The sequence below is a fragment of the Ahaetulla prasina genome, chromosome 6 (assembly GCF_028640845.1).
Source record: "Ahaetulla prasina isolate Xishuangbanna chromosome 6, ASM2864084v1, whole genome shotgun sequence".
NCBI lineage: Eukaryota > Metazoa > Chordata > Lepidosauria > Squamata > Colubridae > Ahaetulla > Ahaetulla prasina.
Genome location: NC_080544.1, coordinates 48,005,060 through 48,027,920, shown reverse-complemented (window position 1 = coordinate 48,027,920; position 22,861 = coordinate 48,005,060). Strand labels below are relative to the sequence as shown.

Here is a 22,861-nt window from a genome sequence, read left to right as displayed (position 1 = left end):
TCTATTCTACACCTAAATTTATGAAGAGTTCATATGCTGGGTATGTTTTGAAGAGTGATGGCCCCTTGCATTCAGATGGGCTACTTCATTTTCTGAAAGGTATAGCAAGGGAAAATGGAAAAGGAACTGTTCCACTCACTAAAAATGCCTGACAATATTAAAACATGTAGTTATAGGGGGAAAGTAGTTAGATTTATGATGTCATTCTCTGATTATTTTGCGACATGGAGGATGCAATACTTTGTCTAGAGAAGAAAGCAATTTTCCTTCTCATTAAGGCAAGGCCTTTCCTAACGCTACTGCAGCTGTTTTGTTGAGTCAGTCATCATGGCTTCTTGCCCAAAATCTGAGTTAGGCAATATAGTCTGTGACATGCATTTATTATTTCTTTTTGCAATATAAGGGCAGAAATGTAGCTTTGCTCTGTAGGGCTAGTATAATACAGTACTGGTATGGGTTGGTAAGACTATACTATTTCAATAATTGAAACAGTCTGTACAGAACTTTGGACAATGCAAGTGCCACTGATGAAAATGAAGATGCCCGAAACTGGATACTACCATTTCAGTTTAATCCAATGAAAATATTTTTAGGATTGCAGCATTTCTAATCTAAGCAGCAGCCATTATTCTGAAACACTTGTTGCAAGTTACTTCATCCTTTCACATGGGCAGCTATGCTGCCAGGCCATAATTGTAATATAAACTATTTGCAGGTTCCAATCTGGGTCGGTCACCAAGACCCGAGGTTTAGTCTTCCGAGCTATTTTAAACTATTTTTAAAAAGCCAGTAGTAAGGAAGCAGACTCCCTTGTTTTTTCAGGTCTGTAGGTCTCTTAAGAAATGTTAGAGAGAAATGTCTATGGAGATCCTCAATCGCCCAGGTCACCGTTGTCCCAAAGGTGCTTTTCCAAAATACAATTGAACTTTCTCGGTTGTTTTCTTTGGAAACGTTTCCCTTCTCATCCAAGTAATTTTTTCAGTTCTGAAGAACTGAGCTGAAAAAGAAAGAGAAGCGAAACGTGTTGTTGTTGTTTTTTTTAAAAAACACACACCCAAGAAAGTTCAATTACCTCTTCTAACAAATGCGCGCTCGGGGTAGAGAAACCCACCTTGAATTTCAAAAACAGCTCACTTAAAGGAAAGCAAGATTTCAGAATGAGGACGATTTTCAACTCGCCGTCCAGCAGGCGGAGCGAAGATCCTAACTGATATATTGCTGAATAATGACGGCGAGGAAGAGTGACTCAAACGAGGAGCTCCCGCCCCGGCTATCCAAAGGCGCTGGAGGCGCCCAGAAGTTTCCAGCCAGGCAGCTGCCCCGCGTCTCTCCTCCTCTGTCTCCTGCTCCTCCACCTTCCCCTCCTCTTTGGCACGCAGCTGCTATTTCCAGATACTTCCACCCCCTTCTATGTCTCCTCCCTCTGGATAAAGGTGCCCGGCCGGCAAGAGCTGCCTCGCTTAACTCCAGCGAATGACCTAAGCGGCGGCTGGCAATTTCTTCCCGCGTTGCCTCCTTTCTCCAGCCTTTTTGCGCCTCGCCTCCATCTCTCTTGCGCGCAGCAATGAGCGCAGCTGCTCAGTCTCCCACGCGGATGCAGGTGGAGGCCGGAGGCGGCGAGCGGGAGCCTTTGCCTGCGGGCTGGGAGGTGAAGATAGACCCTCAGACCGGCTGGCCTTTTTTTGTGGATCATAACAGCCGCACCACCACCTGGAACGACCCGCGCCTACAGGAGGATCGCCTGAAGGTACCGTCATGGGTTGCGTTGATTTTTCTTGGCGCGGGAAAGCCGGCGTTAGTTGTGACCGTGGAGTGGAGGGGGATTGACTGGGGACGTGGAGCGCTCGCTCTTAGGCTCCTGTCCGGCCGTCTCGTTAAGGGACGGAGCCGAGGTAGAGGTTGGGTAATTCCGGCTTGTGTCCTTCCCGTGACTGAGAATCTCCATAGACGTCCTTCCCATGACTTTTAATAGTTTGTCCCGATTGCTGCGCTCCATAGCTCGCGTGCATGTTGTGGACAAGAGGGAAGATTTCACAAGACAGGGTAGTGTTCCCTGCGACGTACTTTCGGGGAGGTCAAGTGGAAAACCGAGCCTTCTTTCGGACACCCAGAGCTGGGACTAAAGGACAACGCGCACTATTTCCGCTCTCCAGACTTGGGTGTGTGTACGTGAGGAGGGACGTTCCTCTCGTCGAGCGGCCCAGGGGGGACGGCCCGTGTGGGGCGCAAGAGTTTTCCTCAGTATATGGCATTGTTGTGACTCCAGAGATAAAGTTGAAAGGCCTTCAATGGAGGGCAGGGGAAACTGGGGAAGTGGGAACGGCAGGGGTGGGTGGGTGAGTGGGTGGGCTCTGCTCTGCCTGCAACTCCCGGGTGGCGCCGCTTGAAAGACAGGAGCCGAGTACTTCCCTGGGGCGCTGGGAGCAATAAGATGCAGCGGGTCAGTGCCAGGAAAAGTCTGTCCTCGCTGCCTTCCCACCCCACCCCACCCCCCCCCCGACTACATGGCTATGCAGTGAGGCTAAGAGCTGGCTTTTGTCTCTGACGCACTGCAGTCGTTTCCCCCCCGTTTTTGTGCGCTAAATCATTTGATACTTCGGCCGTTGCGACGTTTATTTAAAGTTGGCGAAGTCCGTCTCGATCTGTAAAGAGGCGAACGTAATTAGCCTGGTTATACTACAAAGACGACGAAACTCCCCCCACCCCCAACAGTATGGTTTTCATAGACTTGTCTTGGTATATAATGAGGGCTAGATCTAGGTTGCTATCCTTAATGTAATTTTTTTGGAGATATCTATTTTTCAAGTGGTTTTTATGATAAGATTCTAAGACATCCTGAGGAAAGTTCCCTTACTTACAGAGATTCTTTTTCTAATTTCTAAAGGAAAGGTAGAAAAAGGAGAATATTTCTTAAAATACTTCATGAGGTTTGCACCCTTCTTTAAAATTCTTGTTTTTTTCTGTTATTGCTTTTTGGAACATAAATTCCATTTCTGCCAAAATGCTTGTTGGTTATATAACAATCCAGTGATTAGATGAAGGAGAAAATCAACAACCTAATGCAAAATAATGATTAGATTTTAAAATAATTGCTTGTGTTCATTTTGGAGCAGTGATGGTGAACTTATGACATGTGTCCAAGATGACACACTACGCCATTTTGGGTGACACGCCAGCAGTCACCAACACCCATGTACGACTGTCAAAAGTACAACTGCAAAAATGTCTTTGTTCTACTTGTATTTCATTTTTGTAATTATTGGAATTTTTTTGGTATAATACACAGCACCACATGATTGGACTATATATATTTTTAAAAATTAGAGAATTGTTTCTCCTCTGTTGTGGGGGGAAGGGGCTGTGACATGCCAGAAAATCAAGCTAGGCATTTTCTAAATTTTTGACATGCTGAGCCCAAAAGGTTTTCCATAACTGCTTTAGAGGTAACATATTTTGCATAGTTCATCTATAGTTCTTTTGGAGAAAACATTCCTAATATTATATTTTGCTATTATGTAGAATCTTGATAGGCTTTCCTATCCCAAAATATTTTGCTGAAAATATGACATTCTCGCTATTCTGTATAAAGTAGCTTAATTGAAGTTTCTTCCTCAGTCCCTCATCAGTATTTCTTGTAACTGCATTTTTCTTCCAGGTCCTCATGATAGCTTGAGTGACTTGAACTGTTCTAGTTATAAAATTTCCCCTTTTTTCCAATACAGTTTTGGCTGTGTATATGGTCTGACATACTATAAAGTGATAATGGTTGCTGAAATAAGTTAGTTGGAATCTACCCAGTTCACCCCTGTAGACTGCTACTGGCATGGCCGCCATTCTTTTAAATCCTGGGACTTGTTCTTCATGGCCATTTGTCTTGGGGTGCTAGAGAGACCAGATCCTTAATTTCCAGGAGGCATCTACTTGCAAAATTTCTATCTGGAGCTTATAACTGGAGTTTTATCAGGTTTGGGGTAAACTTTTTATAAACATGGATATTATGCTATTCTGAGAAAGTGATGGGCCTTTTTTTTAAAGCAAGGATTTAGTGCTTGTAATCCATAAAATCAATTTAAACTTAGTTCTGCCAGTTGGGTGTGCTAGTTCTGTCTCTATTAGGTTCATCACAGGTTTCATGCTCCTTCAAAAAAAACCCTAAAAACACAGGTCTGGCCACATATTTGTGTGTGTGTGAGAGAGAGAGACAGAGACAGAGACAGAGACAGTTTACCTGCTCCTGCTTTTTTATTGCTTTTGATATCATTACATGCATTCTGTGGCTTTTGTACTTGATACTTCTGGGTGCTGCCACAAGTTTCCTTGGTCACGTTCTTCAAGCACTGCGGTTCCATTGTTACCCTTTACCTCATATTACTTCTCTATGTCATCTCTCAGGGCATTTGTGGACATGGGTTTAGTGGTCTGTCAGAAGCTGTCGACCGTGTTGAGAAAGAACTTGATAGAAGACGAGTCACACAAAGCATAAGCACTGAAAGTGCTATCTTCCGCTTCATCCCATGCACCCATCTACCCTGGTAATTTAACAGTGGTGAAACCTGCCATTCTAAGCATCTGTCTAGACTTGCTCCACCCCACATTAGTAAGAGTAATAGATGGCTATTTTCTGCTGGTGAGTAGGGGAGAAACGAAATTTGGGGAATCTCATTCTTTGACTTGTCCTATCCTGAGTACAGAAGGATAACATCTTTGTATTCATATCTTCATAAGGACAGGATAGGAAGTAGCAATGGGGAAAACACAATTTATGTAAGTGTATGTTTCTGCCAACTATATATATTAGGCAGGGGTCCCCACCGGTCTGTGGCCCTCCAGGAACCGGGCCATGTAAGCGAGCAAAGCCCCATCTGTCCATGTGCGGGATCCAGCTAACATGAGGAACACATGTCCTCCCGGTCCACGGAAAAACTGCCCTTTGAGGAATTGGTCCCTGGTGCCCAGAAGGTTGGGGCTGCTGCATTTCCTATCTGATTTAGGAAATTTAAATGAAGTCCTATAATTCAAAGAATTGTTTCAACAAATGTCAAATAGTTTAGAATTCAAGACAAACAGCTATTCCCTCTTCAGCATCTTGCCTGAGGGAAACATCATCATCTTCCTAATGGTAGGGTTGGCACTGGCAGATCCTCAAAATTTTAATTAAAGATACTTAAATGTCTTGCCTGAACTAAACTGACAGCTAATAACTTTAGTTGCAAAGAAAGGTTCTAGATGTTCTGGAAAAGAGCTTCCTGCCTGAATATTAAATGTAGCACAGTGTTGATAGTTGGAAAGATATACAATAGAATAGCAAAAAATAACCATTATTCTTTAAAATAATTTAGATGACTATCACTTTCTAAATAGGCTCCTTGGTGCTGTCTGAGCTTGGTTGTTTTCTTGCAGATGTTTCATTACTAAACTAGGTAACTTCATCAGTGCTAGTGAAGTGGGGGGGGGTTCAGTTTATATTCTAGTGGCTTTACTTTACTTTTATTTACGTAAGATGTTTTGAAGGAATTTAGATGGCTTGTGTGCTACACTGATTCCATATGGTTGTAGTAGTCTGTTGGTGATTTTGGTAGAAAATCTTACTTGAAAAGTAAGAACAGCGAATATATTCCTGTCATTTGCATACATTAAAATTGCTGTTAAATTGCAAATTAGCTATAGTTTAAGTGATATAAATCTTAATTTATTTAAAACAAATGTTAAAATGATGTTAACATGATAAAACATGATAAAAATTGGGCTTTTTGCCTAATTAAAAAAACTTTATAGATGTAATACTTATATTAGGTTAATCAAAATGTCAATTTCAAGTTTTTGAATTTTTTAAAATTATTCCTCAGGCAAAAATGTTAAAGCCACGAAAAACATTAGTGTGGAATTACACGATTTATAAGAACTGTTCCTGCACCTGCTACATTCTGGCATTAACTATTTTGCCTGAAGAATCTTTTGTAAAAACTTGAAAACATTTTTGGCAGCATTACAAAGATTTTAGTTGTGGGAAGTTGTTATTTTGACATGATAAGCAGCTATCATTGCTTATCATGTAATCTAATTTAACTCAAATGGCCACCAATCAGTTGAAAGCAAATCATATGTAATAGTTCTATCTAGCAGTAGTCTCACATTGTTTTCCAAAGCATAATATGGACTGGCCTAAAATATGAAAAGTGTCAGAAGCAGCACATTGTGAAAGATCTCTTGCAGCCACATTTATAGAAGATCCTGCAGCCCTTGAATTGAGCATGTAGGATAAATTGCTCTGCCCCGATGGTTGAACCTTTGGGTGGGGGAGGGGGGGAGAAGGGAGTCGCTGTCTTTACACTCTTTAATAAATAATTAAATAGTTTATTTTAGTCTAAAGACCCAAGAAACTTTTAATGCAAGAGAAGTTAAGGTATAATGGATTAGTAGGTTCTCCAGCTTTATTTCTCCTCTCACTGAAAGTCAGCAGCTGGCATGAAAATCAACTACTGTACAGAGTGCTCTGCTTAACATAGAAGGAATAAGGGAAAGGTAAATTAGTGTCAGGGATTGCGGGTTTAGCCACTTTTCAAGTTGGTTTAGTAACATATTGCACACATAGTGGCATTTTGTTCATCTGACCAGTCGGCTGGGTTGTTTCTTGTATTGACTTGTAATTGATAGATTGTCAGAAGAATATGGGATAAAGTGGCATTGAGTTCACCCAGCACATCAGTAGAAAATGCCTTGCATCCATTTTAACTAAAACCATTGTGTTCAATAATTGTGTTCCCTCCCTCCGCCCATCGCTTTGTACAGTTTCTTGCTTAGACCAAACTTGTCTGAATGTTTGTCTACTAATTTAAGTTATATAAAGATTCGTAAGTGTTACAAAAAGAGGAGTGTATACATCTCTTAGAATACAAGAATCCAGATAAATTCACCTTACTATATTAGATGAAATAGTACATTTTATTTTATTTTCATTTTCTTTTAAAATACGTATCTAGATCTTCTAAAGAAAAGCCTTTCAGCATATTCCATTCTGTTGGATATTATTCAGATGTTTGTTTCTTCACAACTCTTTATATGGTGAGATTTAAAACATGCCAGTGTCTGCCCTTTTTTATTCCAATTATGTAGACTTGTTTAGGTTAACAGCTATTTCTCAGCTAGTTCAGTTTTATATATTTTGTTATCCTTGTAGTAATTTGATTAAAGGATTCAGTACTTGGTAAATCTACACCTGGTAAAATTTTGTAAATCTGTTCCACAAGAGACTTGCTTTTCAAAAACTTCTCCTTTTATATAATATGAGGCAGTATCCATAACTGTTCAAGTCTAAATGCTTTCCTCATTGTTGTGTTTTATGCATTGTCTTTTCCACAACCTACACCAACTGTGGACACCATTATTGCAGCACACATTCATTTCAGCCATCACAATGGGCCTGAGATCTACACTTTACACTATATATTATGCTGATGTGTAAAGTTTAGACGTTAGGATAGATTTTGAGAGATGGAGATCTCAGAATGGAAGCTTACTGTACTGAGTGACTTTGAGCCAGTTATTCTTTCTCTGTCCAACCTGTCTCACATATGATTGTTAATAGAGAAAAAACTGGAGGAGTATTATATATTTTTCCTACAGCTCTTGGAAGAAAGGTGGAACATAAATCAATAAAAACCCTTGGGAAGACATGTTTTGAGCTACAGGTAGTCCTCAACTTGCAACCACATTTATGTCCCAAATATTCTGTTGCTAAGCAAGGCAGTTATTAAATGAGTTTCCTTTATTTTACAGCTGCTAGGTGAATCATGCGGTTGTTAAGCAAATCTGACTTCCCCATTGACTTTACTTATTGGAGGCCGGCTCGTAAGGTTCCAAATGGTGATCACATGAACCTGAGACAACCCAATTGTCATAAATAAATCTGTGTTGGCAAGACTCCGAAATTTGATCACATGATGGTGCAATAATCATAAGTGTGAAAAATGGTCATAAGACACATTTTTCAGTGCCATTGGAACTTCAAATGGTCACTAAACGAATGGTTGTAAATTGGGGACTATCGGTAATTGATTTGCACCCTGGCATTATAAGATTATTACAGGTAGTCATCGACTTAAAATCACAATTGATCCTAAAATTTGTTGCTAAGTGAGACATTTGTTAAGTGAGTTTTGCCCCATTTTATGACTTTTCTTGCCACAACTGTTAAGTAAATCACTGCACTTGTTAAATTAATAACATAGTTTTTAAGTGAACCTGGCTTCCCCATTAACTTTGCTTGTCAAGGTGGTCCCAAAAGGGGATCACATGACCCTGGAAACTGCAACCCTCATAAATATGTCAGTTGCCAAGCGTCTGAATTTTGATCACATGACCCTGGGGATGCTATAATGGTTGTAAGTGTGAAAAACAATTTTCAGTGATGTTCTAACTTTGATCCGTCACTAAACAAACTGTTGTAAGTTGAGGACTACCTGTATTGTGATCCATATAACATTAAAATTATATATAGACTTACTGTTTTGCTTTCAAGAGAACACATTATGCATCTTTATTTAAAAGCTTCAAAAATAATGCACATCTGTGTATCTCTTCAACTGAAAAGTTTGTTGTGGTACTCTTTAATAGATTTTTTAAATGACTTGCTTTTAAGTTTAGTAAGATCAAGCAACAATGCAAGTACTCTTTATTGCAGCTTTCATCACCTTCTGATGCAGTCTTTGAGTCCAGTTTCCATTTATAGGCATGGAGGGTGTATGGCTTCACATGCTTTAGAAAGTTCAGGGCCAGTGCTAGTAAGATCTTATCACCCTGCAGAGTTGAATTCTATTTTGATTATTTAAATGAAATTAATCAGGAAAGTGCATAGTTTTTCAGAATTTCTTGCAGCTTCGTCCTGTTTTTGCCAGAATGCACTCATTGCCAGTTTTTAAAGGGGAAAAAAAACACTAATTTGTGTAAGTTCAGTTGGATACAAAATTAATGGATTTAAATAAAAGGGATGCAGAAAGGATTCCTTAAAGATAATAGCATGACATCAGATGATTAATAAATCAAATTGAGTTTCTTGAAGTAGTTTAAGAAAAATTGTTTGAATTCTCCAATCAGCATATTTAAGTATTTAAATGTGGCGAGCCAACATAAATCAACAGCTTAGCCATAATAAAACAAGTAACCAGAAGTCAGAACTGAAAGTACCAAAAACAAAATTTAAGCAAGCTGAATAGATCCTACTAGGAGAGAAAAGCAGGTTACGCTAGGTTACACCTGCTACTAGGTCAGCTGGGAGTTGCACTATCATTTCTTCCTCTCCTTCTGTTCTGGTTATCTGTTCCATTTGTTTATACAAACAAAACCCTAGCCAGGAAAATGGTTCATATTTAGTGCATGAGGCAATGGGATAAGACAAAAACGGGCCTAGATATTGCTGTAACATTGGGAAAGTTCAGCTCAGAAATCCTCAGCTTTTTAAGGTACTTACATGTTTGAATACTTGGTATTCTGTAATCTGCACTCAGTATTCTCAGCGCTGTGCTTTTACACACACACACACACACACACACACATACACACACACACACACAAACAGAGAGAGAGAGAGAGAGAGAGAGAGAGAGAGAGAGAGAGAGGCCTCAACTTACAACCACAACTGAGACCAGAATTTCTGTTGCTAAGTGATGAGATCATAAAGCAGGATGCCATGTGATTGCATTGCTTAATGATGGCAATCCTAGCACTCCTTGTTGTCCAGACACATGGATTGTTAAGCAGGAAGCAGAGGGAGTCCCAGGTAAGAGCACAGAGGTGCCGCAGTGGGAATGGGGGAAGCCCATCACCGACCACATGTGAGTTGGGGGGGCTATTGCAGTGTGTGATGCAAGTTCATGGAGGCCAGGGAAAGAGGGTGCAGGGTGCAGGTGTGTGAGCATAAGAGTGCTGGGAAAAGGATATGCTATGTCTGGAGGGCTTCTTGGTGCGCCACAGCTCTGGGGCTGCAAGAAACCCCTGAGCTGCAGCAGTAAAGCACAAAGCTGTAGCCAGGCCTGGAAGTGTTAGCTGCCCCAGCCTAGTCCAACAGCTTTATACTGTAGACCCCAGGAATTGCCGTACAAACCCACCATGCCAAAGAATGCATCGGCAATGCAGCACAAATCTGCCATGGTCTGGGAAAGATAAACAGCATGGCCCAAAGTTGCAGCCCAGCACAGCCTGCCCCTCACTCCTTCACCCCAACTGATGTTCTCCATCTTCTTTCTTTTTCTGCTGATGGGGCTTTTCTGTCCTGGCTCCTTCATGACTCAACTTCTGGCTACATGAGGTATCTTCTCCAGGTGTTGTGAGAATGGGCATACCGTTGAGGATGACAGGCCCTCATTCTCACAATGCTTTGGAAGACCTCCAAAGCGTTCTGAAGGCTTTCCAAGCATCACGAGAATGGGGTATGCTATTTGGAGAATTCTGTGTGAGATTTGGAGAACACGGTGAGTGGCCTACAGAAGAAAATCTGGTGCAGCCAGCAGCTTCCTTGCATAGGGTCAGGCCAGGCATGCCTCGTTAAATGGGATAAAGATGGCAAAGGTCAGCTGTGTGCAGCAGGGCCTGTGGAGTGCAGGATGGCAGGAACACCTGGGTCTTTACATTGTGGGGCTGGGCTGGCTGGCTGTGATGTGGGACTTGAGATGGCATTTCTCAGTGGCAGTAGTGACCCTAAGGCTGAAGTAGAGGCTTGGAGGCAGTGGCAGTTGGCTGAGCCTGCTGAAGGCCTTGGGTCTCTACTTCAGTGCCAGCTTTGCTGCTGCTGCCGAGAAGTGCCACCTACAAGCCAGGGTGGCTAGAAGGACATAGATGTAGGAAAGATAAGCAGGTGGTGGGAATTGAAATACATTGCAGTCATAAGTGTGGGTGTGTTGCCAAGTGTTTGAATTTTGATCATGTGACAATGGAGGTTCTGCAATGGCCATTAACTTCAGGGACAAGTTTAATTCACTGTTTTCAACACCACCATAAATTCAAATAGTTACAGAGTTTTTATTTTCATATCTATTTTACAACTTCTTCCTATGAAATCATATGAAGGATTTTTCTTTCTCCCTTGCATAATTTGTGCTGGAGGCGTTTTGTATATCTACAGTACTGATGACTTCTAGCATATTCTGTTTACCTAACATGCATCTCTTTAGTTTATTTTTTTATCACTAGGCTTCAGGCAGATACCTTTATTAAATGGGTAGGAATAGACTTAATCCTTACTCTACCTTTATGCATACAAAACACACAGAGACGCTGGAAGGGGGGGTGGAATTCTTAAACAACCTTTTGGTGAAGGTTGTGAACTTTTATATTTTGGGGAGTGGCTAAGAGCCAAAGAGGATGAGGGCAAGGATACAAAATGATTAAGGCTTTGTCACACATGGGAGCAGGCCTGGAATATTTGTCTATTACCAATAACTTTGGTAATTTCTTTTTTAAACTTCTTTGGATTTACATTTACAGTTATACTTAAGAATACAAGAAACAATACTACTGATTTTGGGGAGCAGAAGAATTCTCAAAATTGCCAAATAAGGGAATTATCACACTCACACACACACACAACACACACACACAACACACACACACACACACACACACACACACCAGTGGTGGATTGCTATAGGTTTGCATCAGATCGGGGGAACCGGTAGCGGCGGCGGCGGGAGGCTGCACATGGACGCTTCTGCACATGGGCAGAAGTGTCCCGCATGCGTGCACAAGTGAACCGGTAGCGACGGCATTTGGAATCCACCGCTGACACACACCTATTCCCATGCCTCAGATTATACCAGTGAAAAGGTGACAAAGCTCAAGGTAATCACACATAAGGAATATATTAAATGTGTTGTATTCTAGCTTCCCTGCAATTCCTGTGTAAATAGATTTACATTCAAAAGAAGCTAAATATGGCGATAACATCAAATTGAATAAAGTAGCATTTGAAGATTGGAAAAAGAATGTGCTACAGATTATAAGCGATCAAAATAAGAAATATGTGATTTTATAGGCTCTGTAGTGATATGTGAAAATCTTGAGAGTCGGGGCAAAGAAATGCTGTTTAGGGATCAATCAGGTAAGAGAGGGCATAATGGGTAGAGAAGGATGTCTATGGAGATTCTCAGTCATGCAGTTCATGGTTGTCCCAAAGGTGCTTTTTCAAAAGGCAACTGTACTTTGTTTTTCCTTGAAGACATTTCAGTTCTCATCCAAGAATCAATAGAATAGAATCAGGGGCGGGTTCCAAATCCTGTCGCTACTGGTTCGCTTGGGCGCGGGGCACTTCTGCACATCTGCACATCAACCACCGGTTGAAAATTGAAACAACAGAAAATATTTTTTTCACTTGTTTTCTCCCATATTCTGATGCAGAGCCAGTATATTTTTTAGGAAGAGTGAACTCCAATTTTCTAGTCTAAAACTAAGTACATTTAGAATCCAGAGAACCTTGGTTAATAAATTAGTTTACTGAGCCATTCTTGCTATGTAAACAGTGTTAGACATCGGCAAGTAGTAAGCTGTGTAAACCCGTCACTGGAAATAGTCATAGGTTACGTATGTAAAGCATGACATATTATTCCAGGCTCCTTTCATTCTTGCATCAATTATAATATTTATTTCATGAAACAAAAGCTAGAAGAGAACAAGAAAATACAGTGTACAAGTCCTTGCTATGTCCCAGATCCTTGTGGCAAAATGAGACCCACCCTCTCATTTGCTATTGTTTTTCTGCTTTAGTGCAGACTGATGCTGTCTTGTGCTGCCAACTGCTCTACAGAGTTACATATGGTAGCTACTGTACAGAAGCTGCCCTCCTGATCCATAGCAGTACTTGCTCATACACAAGCCGATGGGACAGTGGTGAATTTGTTACTACCAGTTCTGTGGGCATGGCTTGGGGGGGCGGTAATACGACTGGGTGGGCATGGCCAACTTTTTTTTTTAAAAAAACTTTTAAAATCATTTTTTCTACACCCTCTTCGGCCAAAGAGGTTGTAGAAAACTCTGGCGATCCCAGCTGAGTTGCCTGATTGTCAGAGGCTTTTCTTTTCTTTTAAAGGCAAAAAAATGCTTTTAAAAGAAAAGAAAAAAGCCTCTGACGATCAGGCAACTCAGCTGGGATCATCAGAGGAGCCTTTTAAAAGCATTTTTTTACAACCTCTTCAGCTGAAAAAATGATTTTAAAAGGCTCTGAGCTGTGCAATCATCAGAGGCTTTTTTTTTTTTACTTTTAAAAGTATTTTTTCGGCCGAAGAATAAATACTTTTAAAAGTAAAAAAAGAAAAACTCTGATGATGGTGCGGCTCAGCTGGGCATGGGGTGGGGCAGGGATTTTTCCTACCAGTTCTCTGAACTATCCACTGCCATCACTACCAAATCAGGCGATCCGGTCCGAACCGGGAGCATTTCACCCCTGCGATGGGAGTTGTATTCCAAAACATCTGGAAGGCAACGAATTGCAAAGAAATCAGAATAACTCAATGGATTTTTTTTTTCAAATCCCAAATGCTTATGCTTATCGTCTTCTAAATTATAATAGTCTTTTCCCTGAGTTGGAATAGTCTGTTACAACTGTTAGATGTATAAATGTTTTGAGACATGCTGAGAAAGTGATACCTTATAAATGAGGTTATATTTATTTATAGTGTACAGCCACTTTTTGTTTGGTAGATGCCATGTTTAGCGACCATCCACAAATATGAGGGTTAAGTTTTTTTAAAAAGGATTTTCTGATCAACGCACACACGTAGGCCCAAATTTCTGTGCTTGACAAACAACACATACCAGAGTGATAGTAATGCCTGGTTTGCCCTCTGAGATAACTTTATATAAATGAGACAGCAGCAACCAGCAATCTTTGCAGTGTCTCTCTTTCATGTGTTTGCTTATCGACCATGTAGCTTTTGATTTGTGGTTGAATTGTGGTTGCTAAATGAGATGTATATATGCTTTTCTGTTTTGTATGGATGTGTATGCATAGTCTCTTTCTCTCTCTCTCTCTCTCTCTCTCTCTCTCTCTCTCTCTCTCTCTCTCTCTCATAAACTTCACTGATTAGTAACTATGACTCTAAACCAACCAGAAAAATGTTTCAATTTACTAAATAGAAGTAAATAGAAGTCAAACATTTAAATTAGATTACATTCTGTTTAAATCAATGGAAAAAATCCCAATTCAACCTTTTCAGATAACCTAGACTGCTTATTATCTTTTCACTGAAATGAGCTGTTAGATAAGGGTCATTGTCAGAAGGGGAAAATTGTGCTAAATGCTTAAGGGAAACTTTTTTCTTAAATATTCAGCAGCATTAAAATGTGAAAATTCTATATAATAATAATAAAGCTTGACATGGTATCAAATTATGTAATGTGATGGCACAATTGTCACTTTAAAAGGCAGGTCTGCTGCATTTCCATATACTGTAAATTCATAGTAATTGGTAGTTGATATTCTAAGGAAGTTGGGCATCCATATAAATTTGCTTATTTTATTTATTTATTAAACTTCGCATTATTGAATGATATTTTGTGAGCAAGAGCAGTAGTTGCTATCTGATCTCACTGGAAGATTCATTTAGAATGTGATTCCCAAAATAGAATTACCACTGCAGGAAGAGCTTCATTAGAGGACTTAGGAGGGGAATCTCTTGCATAAAGTTCTGTTTCTATCCTGTTCACAGTCTAAATATCATATTACAAACATACTTAAGCTTGTAGCATTTATCTTCCATTCTTTATGACTTTTTTCTTTTGATCTACCCACCCTTCCTTCCAAACCTCACCCCACACTTTCACATTACTGGAGCTGATAAATCCTTACTTTGATATTAAATGGGTCCATCTGTTTCCTTTGTCAATGACATTATTTAAATAGCATTAAAAAGAACATTGTCCCCTGTTTGTGTCCTGTTCATTTTGGTGTTTTTTATGCTGTTAATTTTAACAAGAACTATTATAGCCAATTTTCCTTTTTCAAATATGACAGATAAAAGATATACATTTTTTAAATTTTTCCTGATGTTTGCAAGTTTTTGTTTGTTTATTCTTTCCATATCTTCCCATATCTGTTTGAATCTATGAGAATATAATGGTACCAGAAATGAAATTTCAAAAGAAACTGCAGAAGAGAGGATTAATAATTTTGTGTTCATTTACCTCTCGATTCCCCAAACATTCATGTAAATATTTGCTTCAACTGTGGCTTATGTTTAGTAAAATGAATATGCAGAAATTATGATTGTATTTAATGCTGGCCTGTCTTCCAGACCAGTACCTTACAGATTTGTTGATTTGTTATTGTCTTCCAAATCCCTAGCGAACACAATTATTTTTACCTTCTATTAAACAAAACTTATTCCATTTTTTACTGAATTTGTTACTGTCTTCCATAATGCTTAGCAAGCACAACTGTTAGTCTTGATCGGAATGTGACTAAGTTGGAGAAGACTATGCTAGTTTAAATGTTTAAAACTAGATTATAGCTAATACTTTTAAACTAATGTCGAAAGCATTAAGCCAGGCCTGTCAAACTAGCGGCCCGTGGGCCGGATACATCAAATGCAGGCCACGCCCACCCCGGCTTTTGCAAAGGCAAAAAGCATCACAATACATCATGATACATCCCGGGACCTTATCAAGTTTGACACCCCTACATTAAGCAATCAATTACTAACAATTTGTTGTAGTCAACCCTCAGTGCTACCACTGTTTTGCAATGTTTATAGTATTCTTCCGTCTGATCCATTCTCCCTTCCTCCCTCTACTTTTCTGGTTCTTTGAGAAAAAAACTTTTGAGAATTTTTTGCTTCAAAGAGAGATTTGTTTAGTTCTTTGTGAATACTCACTGATGAAAATCAGTTACATTTAATCCAGAACAGTATAATTTACTTGTTTATTGGAAAGGAGACTATAACCTTTAATAATGGTGTATGCAGGAGGATACTGGTGGTCCTTGACTTACAACTATTCATTTAATGACCGTTCAATGTTACAATGGCACTGAAAAAAATGATTTATGACTGTTTTTCACACTTACGACATTGCAGCACTGTCATATCACATGATCAAAATTCAGATGTTTGGCAACTGACTCATATTTATGACAAGTCCTGAGGTCGTGTAATCACCTTTTGTGACCTTCTGATGAACAAAGTCAATGGGGAAGCCAGATTCACTTAATCATGTTATTAATTTAACAAATGCAGTGATTCACTTAGCAACTCTGGCAAGAAAGGTAGTAAAATGGGGCAAAAACCAATGAATGTTTCACTTAGCAACAGAAATTTTGGGCTCAACTTCAGTCGTAAATTGAGGACTACCTGTAGTTGTATGTGTGAGTCAACTATTTTGGGCTACTGTTGTTTGTCAGGACTTTGCCTTTCTCTTTGTTTCCAGTCTTTTTCCATGTTTTGGCAAAAGTTTGGGTCAATCTTCATCTTCAAGTTAAATATGCAGTTAGATGGAGCTTCCAAAGCCCAGTGCACTTGCAGCAGTAAACGCTGCCTTAGTACTATTGCAACTTCTGACTTTTTCATAAGCCAGAGGAGAACATGCAATTTTGAGTTAATGTTGGGATGTGACAAATGTTTCCTGGATTTTAAATGCACAACAGCTCTGAAGGTCATCTATTTCATCTACAAATTAAAACAGAATGTTCCTGTAGTTTCCTGTATGCCCCCTTGATATCTTGTAATGCTGTAATTTCGAGCCCAATCTTGAGAAATGAGTGGGGGAAGGGGCTTCAGTTCGGAGTGAAAATAAGGAGCACTGTACAGCTACCTTGAGTTTCCGAGGCCATAAATCAAACCAATGAACAAACACAATGTTTAGTCTCCTGCTGGAATTGCACAATTTACAAATGGTATGTCTTGAATTTTAAAAACCTTAATTTCTAAATCTGCACTGTTATAATCTGTTTGCCTAGGAAAGTGCGTCAGCAAATGGCCCATCTCGAAATAGTGTGAATCAAGCCCAAATCCGAGATGGAAATGTGGGATATCCAAAGCTTCGGGCTGGTTATATTCCAATTCCAGTTGTACACGAAGGTGAAGAAAACAGACAGCATTACTCATACAATTCTGGCTATCAGCCTGGTATTCAGCGTTTCAAGGCAGAAACCATTCCTACCCAAGTTCGGGCCCCATCATCTCCAAGAGGAAGCTTTATCCGTTCACAGTCTCCAGCTAGAGGGTTTGCAGAAGCTGCCCAGAAAGATAAGCCATGTGCACAACCAGCAGCAACCCCAATCCAAATACAGTCCTCAGGATCTGAGGTGAGTTTACAGAAGTGCTTTGGCAGGTTTTATGTTAGAATTGTTGCATTATGAGAATGATAATATAATGGTCCTATTTATTCTCCTGCATATTGAATTGTAAGTACTTTTATGCAAAGGGCTTTTGTTAATAGGTGTTAATTTGTAGTATTGCATTTGGATAACTTTTGAAGGAAGAGCATTGCACATTATTATAAATACAACAGAATCACACTTTTCCCAAGTTATAGATGTGGTCCTTTGGGAGGTCCCTTTCCAGATTAGTTTGAATACTCACATTGACAGTTAAAGCATCTGCACCCAGCATTTTGGTCTTATTTAGAGCAGGTTCACTTTGTAGCTATTATTTATTAGATTTATACCGATGACAAAAAAAATAAAATACTCAAGGAGGCTGATTACAAAAGCTAAAAACAAACAATGCAAAAAGGTTAAAATTGCACACAATTAAAAAAAACAGCTTCCATAATCCTAGGATTGTAATGATCCTGATCCTATTAACTTTCCATAAGGCTTTGATAATATAGTTCTTTCCTTGAGAGGAACTATATTATGAGATGAGATGAATCTGGAAATGAATGAATGAAAGGTTTTGAAATGGTTGATGAAATGGTTAGTCTTGTTCATTCCATTATCCTTTTGTTTTGTTATTCTGTTTTTCGTCTTGTCTTGATGTTGTCTTGATCAATCAATCAAATAATACATTGGGATCAAAAATACCTTGGTCCACGAATACCATGAAAAAGCAGGTTTTCATTGCTTTTCCAAAACAAAGGAATCCCTTGTGCCCTGAATTGTGTTCAGAAACCCACAGGTAACCAGTGCAGATCATAGTACATAGGTGCCACATGGGAATGCCAAAGTGCACTTTTAAACACTTGAGTAGTCATATAGTAGATCAAACTGTAATTTCCAAGTGGTTTTTAAGGGTAATTCATGTACAATTGCACTCACCCAAGTGAGAAGTGACCAAGGCATGAATGATTGTGCATAGAACCTGCTGGCCCAGGAAAGAACCAGTTATATAAATATGATTAATAAATAAAAAGGATTGTTTTATTTATGTATTTATTTATTAAATTTGTTGCCACCCATCTCATCTAGAGATATAATATTTTAATATTTCATCTGCTGCCTCTATCCAGGTATTGCTTACCAACCACTTGTTCAGCAATCTTTCAAGTTAAGACGATGTTGAACAAGGTGACTTGCAAGTGTTCCTCAAAGTTGTGTCTGTTGCAATGCCCCCATGTTATATGATCATAATCTGGCTCTTGGCAATAGTGCACATTTACAATGGACACAGTGTCCTGTGGTCACGTAATTGCCGTTTGCAAGCTTCAAAGCTGGCTTCTGACAAGAAAAATCAACGGGGAAGCCAGCAGGAAATTGCAAGTCCCAGTTACATGATGTTAGATTTAATGATCTGCAGTGATTAACTTAACAGTCACAGCTAGAAGTGATGAACTGACATAATAAGTCATGAGTTTTTCATTTTATCAGTGTTTTGCTTAGTGACAGACTTACGGGTCTTCTCTAACTGCATTTGGTAAATTAGGACTATCTGTATCTGATGATAAGGAGCTGCATATCATCAGCATGTGGATGATGCTTTTAAATATACACTTGTTATATAGATGTTTATGTAGATGTTTATGTAGAATGCTGTTAAATCCCATGATTTAACAAGAGATTGGGCAGAATTATACTCACCACTTTCTGGTGATGGCCTTCCAGGGATGAATGGAACCATGGCAAAACTGTCATATCTACTTTTAGTTGAGATATCCTCTGCAGAACGATACCATAGTCAATCGTGTCAGAAACATCTGAGAAATCCAAAGAATCAATAGGAACGTAACTCTGTATCTTTCTCCTGTTCACAGTGTAACCAAGGCAGCTTCATCATTCAAACCAGGTCTTAAACCCCTGGTTAAAATAGATTTTGAACATTTGTTTTGTCAAGGAATGTCTGGTGTGTTCAAGTACTACTTTCTGAAAGACCTTGCTCACAAAATGGATCCACAAAACAGATTACAAACCTGTTCCAATCTTCTGTATCCACTGATAATACTTTTTCATATTTAATTTCACTGAGGCCTTTTTTTTTATAAGACTGGAGTCAGTACTTTCAGGAGAAAGGAATTTGTTACCCACTAGATCCAACAGGACCTCCCCACCCTGCTTCTCATAAGAAGCCATGAGGAACAAAGTTTGAGTAAATAGTTTGCTAAATTCCGTCAAACATTAAATTGGTTTCTGATGCTATAAGTTATTCCATACTTAAAAGCAATGCAGTCTGCTGAATCAAAACATTCTCAGTCGATGATGTTAAATCATTTCCAACGTTATTAACCACCTAATCAATTTGGTATGAACAATAGGAATATTTTTCTTAAGGAAGTTTTTTAATGATTAAAATACACTGTTAAGTAAATTGCTTCAATATAATGCTATGATTCTTGCTAACTTTTAAATGATATTAAACCACTGAGACAATGGTTTATCTCTAATTTTTTCAAAACAGTATATATATAACTATTAGTTAATAGGTTGGGTTTAGCAATGTGATTGGAAATTAACAACCTTATCTGAAATGTTTGTTTCTTGGAATATGGCAACTAAACCTGATAATCGCTTTTCCTCCAGCAGCCTCCACCTTCAGAATCACCAACAATTTCCCCTCAGTCTTCCAGCAGGCATAGCTCAGGAAGTCATCAGCTCCCTCGAGGATATATTCCCATTCCTGTGATCCATGAGGGAAATGTCCCAAGACAGCCATCACAAGTCTACCATCAGGCACAGAAGCTGCCTTGCCCAGCCCAGCCAAGTGACTACCAACCTCATCAGCCAGTGTACCATAAAATTCAAGTTGATGATTTGGATCAGAAGCCACAGCGAGCACAGTCCCCATTCAGAGTGACACAGCGAGGCTCAGCAAGTCGTGAAAGTTCACCTGCAAGAATCCAGTCACCAACATCAATCAGACTACAGTCAGTCAAACCTCAAGTAAGTACAGTCAACTTCTGTAAGCCCCTCTTTAGCTAACTATGTTGAAGTCATTACTCATATATAATATTAAAGAGTAGTAACAAAGGCCATAATCATCTCTTGACTAAGGAGTTTACATTAAAAATTAAAATTCCGTTTGTATTGAAATTTATGATTAACTCAACTGTACCATAATAATTGTATGAGTCTTTTCATTCTGCAAATTTTTGCATCCTGGGTTTGGAAGAGTGAAGGGAATAAGAATAGGAATAATAAAGAGAATATTTGTGGTTACTTCTCTCTGTTCAGGAGAACCTTTTGAAGGTTGTAATGATAATCTTTTATTATTGAGGCCTAGGATTACGAAAACCATCTTACACTGAGCCAGACTACTTGGTTTGCATTGATTATTATCAATCCTGATTGGTAGCATTTTCCTAATGCTACATAGATATAATTGAACTTAAGCATTTGATTTGATATAATGCACTCTATTAAGTAGTAACTAGTATTTGAAAATTTCCAATATAGGACACTTGTTACTAGTAGCTTTTCTCATAGTTACTACAGCTTTTCTCATAGTTTGTTTTGTTCTGATTTTTTTTCAGCAACAGGATTTTTTTTTCTTTTAGTTATTCCTTTTTCATCATAGAATGTTATTCTCAGAATTCTGGCTTGTTACTTTGGTTCACAATGTATATATACATAGCACCTCATACTGAAAAATTTCCAAGATTTTGGAAATGTTGAACTCAGCATTATAATTATTTCTGACGTTTCAATTCCTGTACATGTTCTTAATTTGTGTTTCCTAATAAAAAGCAGCTTGTTCTCTTCCTTCTCAGCAACAAGTGCCAACTGAAGAAGCACCGCCACCTCTGCCACCTGATACCAAGCTTAAAAACAAGGCTGGTTCACCTGTAACAGAAAGTCCTGTTCAAAGTATCCCCATTCAAGTCAGACGTGCAGATGTAGATACTAAGTCATCCCAGCAGGTACCATTTTCTCCCATCCAAGTCATACGTCCAGATGTAGATACTAAGCTACCCCAGCAGGTACCATTTCCTACAGTAGAACATGTTGATAACAAGATTCCATGCCCTGTTAAAGCTGTTCCAATCGAAGAGAGATCTTTACCACAAGAACATGAGTCAGAGAAGACTTCAGAAGCAGAAGAGCCTCAGAAACACCCAGGGGTCTTGAAGGTTGAAGCTATTCTAAATAGGGTACAGATCCTAGAGCATGAAGTTGATTCCTTTCAAGGAAAGAAAAATGACAAAAAGTACCTGTGGATAGAAGAATACTTGACCAAAGAGCTGTTAGCCTTGGACTCTGTGGACCCCGAGGGTCGTGCAGATGTTCGGCAGGCCAGGAGAGATGGTGTAAGAAAAGTCCAGAATATATTGGAAAGACTTGAACAGAAAGCAGAGGATGTTCCAGAGACCACTCAAGGAGATGGATTTCAGTCATCTTTCCATGAAAGTAGTCCACTGTCACAGGAAAAAATGGAGATTGATCCTATGGTGGAAAATCTTGCTAAGGATATAAATAATGAAAATGTCAAGGAGCAAATCAAAATAGAAATGGAACAACCTGGATCTAAAGAAGACATAGTCTCAAATCTTGCTAAAGAAAGTTGCACAGCTAAAACTCTGGCTGAACCATAAAGACAGGCAATAATTAGTATTTGGACTCCTTAAATTAAATGTGTGTTAAGCAAATTTTAACTTGCATGCATTTCCAAAGCTTTGCACCAGTTGGTTTTTAATCAACAGTTTGGATCATGGAAAACAGTTGGGGGGCAGAAATAGGTGCATAAAAATAATGTTTAGCTTATATTCTGTATCTTGCTCAAATAATGTGTTTGAAAATATCTTGTAAAATGATTGCTTTCAATTCAACACAATGAGTGAAAAATGTTTTGTCAATTTCAGTTAGCAGAATTACTTTGATAAAATCATTACCTATGTACAACTAAATAAGACATCCTTTTTAAAAACAGACACTCTTAGGGAAAATGTTTTCACTATTAGGCACTTTAATGATGTCTGGAAAGTGTGTTAAGAAACTATAGGGATATTTATGTACTGTATTGAGAACTTCAGTGCTATATTTTAAATGAGAAAAGAAATAAAACAGACTATAGAAGCCTGATGAACCTGTGTGGTTAATAAATGAGAAAGATGGCTGTATATTATTTGTTTGCTTCTAAAATAAATATTCCTTTGTAAATGACTACTTACAAGGGCTCTCTAGTAAATTTATGATTTTTCAAATTTACATATAGTGAATCCTGAACTTATTGAAATGTTCAAGTGGACATGTAAAATATTCAACAGTCTCAACATCAGTTGCACTAAAAATACAGAAATATAGCAGGAACTACTTTTCCATTCAATAGGTTGAATCATATTTTAGCCAAATTATACCCAGCCTAATTAAATATGCTAAGTATTCGAAGCTGGAATTTGCCTACTTTTACCTCAGTAGAATAGAATATATCTAGCTCAGGATTAAACTGTGGAATCCCTGGTGCTCTCTTAGCTTGGTTGTTTCCTTGCAGATTTATTACCCAACTAGGCAATA

At 38.9% G+C, this 22,861-nt stretch overlaps 1 protein-coding gene across 2 annotated transcripts; it reads left to right on the top strand.

Moving 5' to 3' along the window:
* The first annotated feature begins 1,418 nt into the window (after nt 1-1,418).
* On the top strand, nt 1,419-22,459 carry BAG3 (BAG cochaperone 3). Of its 2 annotated transcripts, none has more exons than XM_058187489.1 (4): nt 1,419-1,747; nt 16,937-17,284; nt 19,937-20,293; nt 21,121-22,459. In XM_058187489.1, exons 1-4 carry the CDS (start codon nt 1,565-1,567, stop codon nt 21,940-21,942), a joined length of 1,710 nt encoding a protein of 569 aa, XP_058043472.1. In that variant the 5' UTR covers nt 1,419-1,564; the 3' UTR covers nt 21,943-22,459. The 2 variants fall into 2 exon arrangements, with proteins under 2 accessions (XP_058043472.1, XP_058043471.1); XM_058187488.1 differs by having other exon boundaries at nt 19,934-20,293.
* Nucleotides 22,460-22,861: the final 402 nt, after the last annotated feature.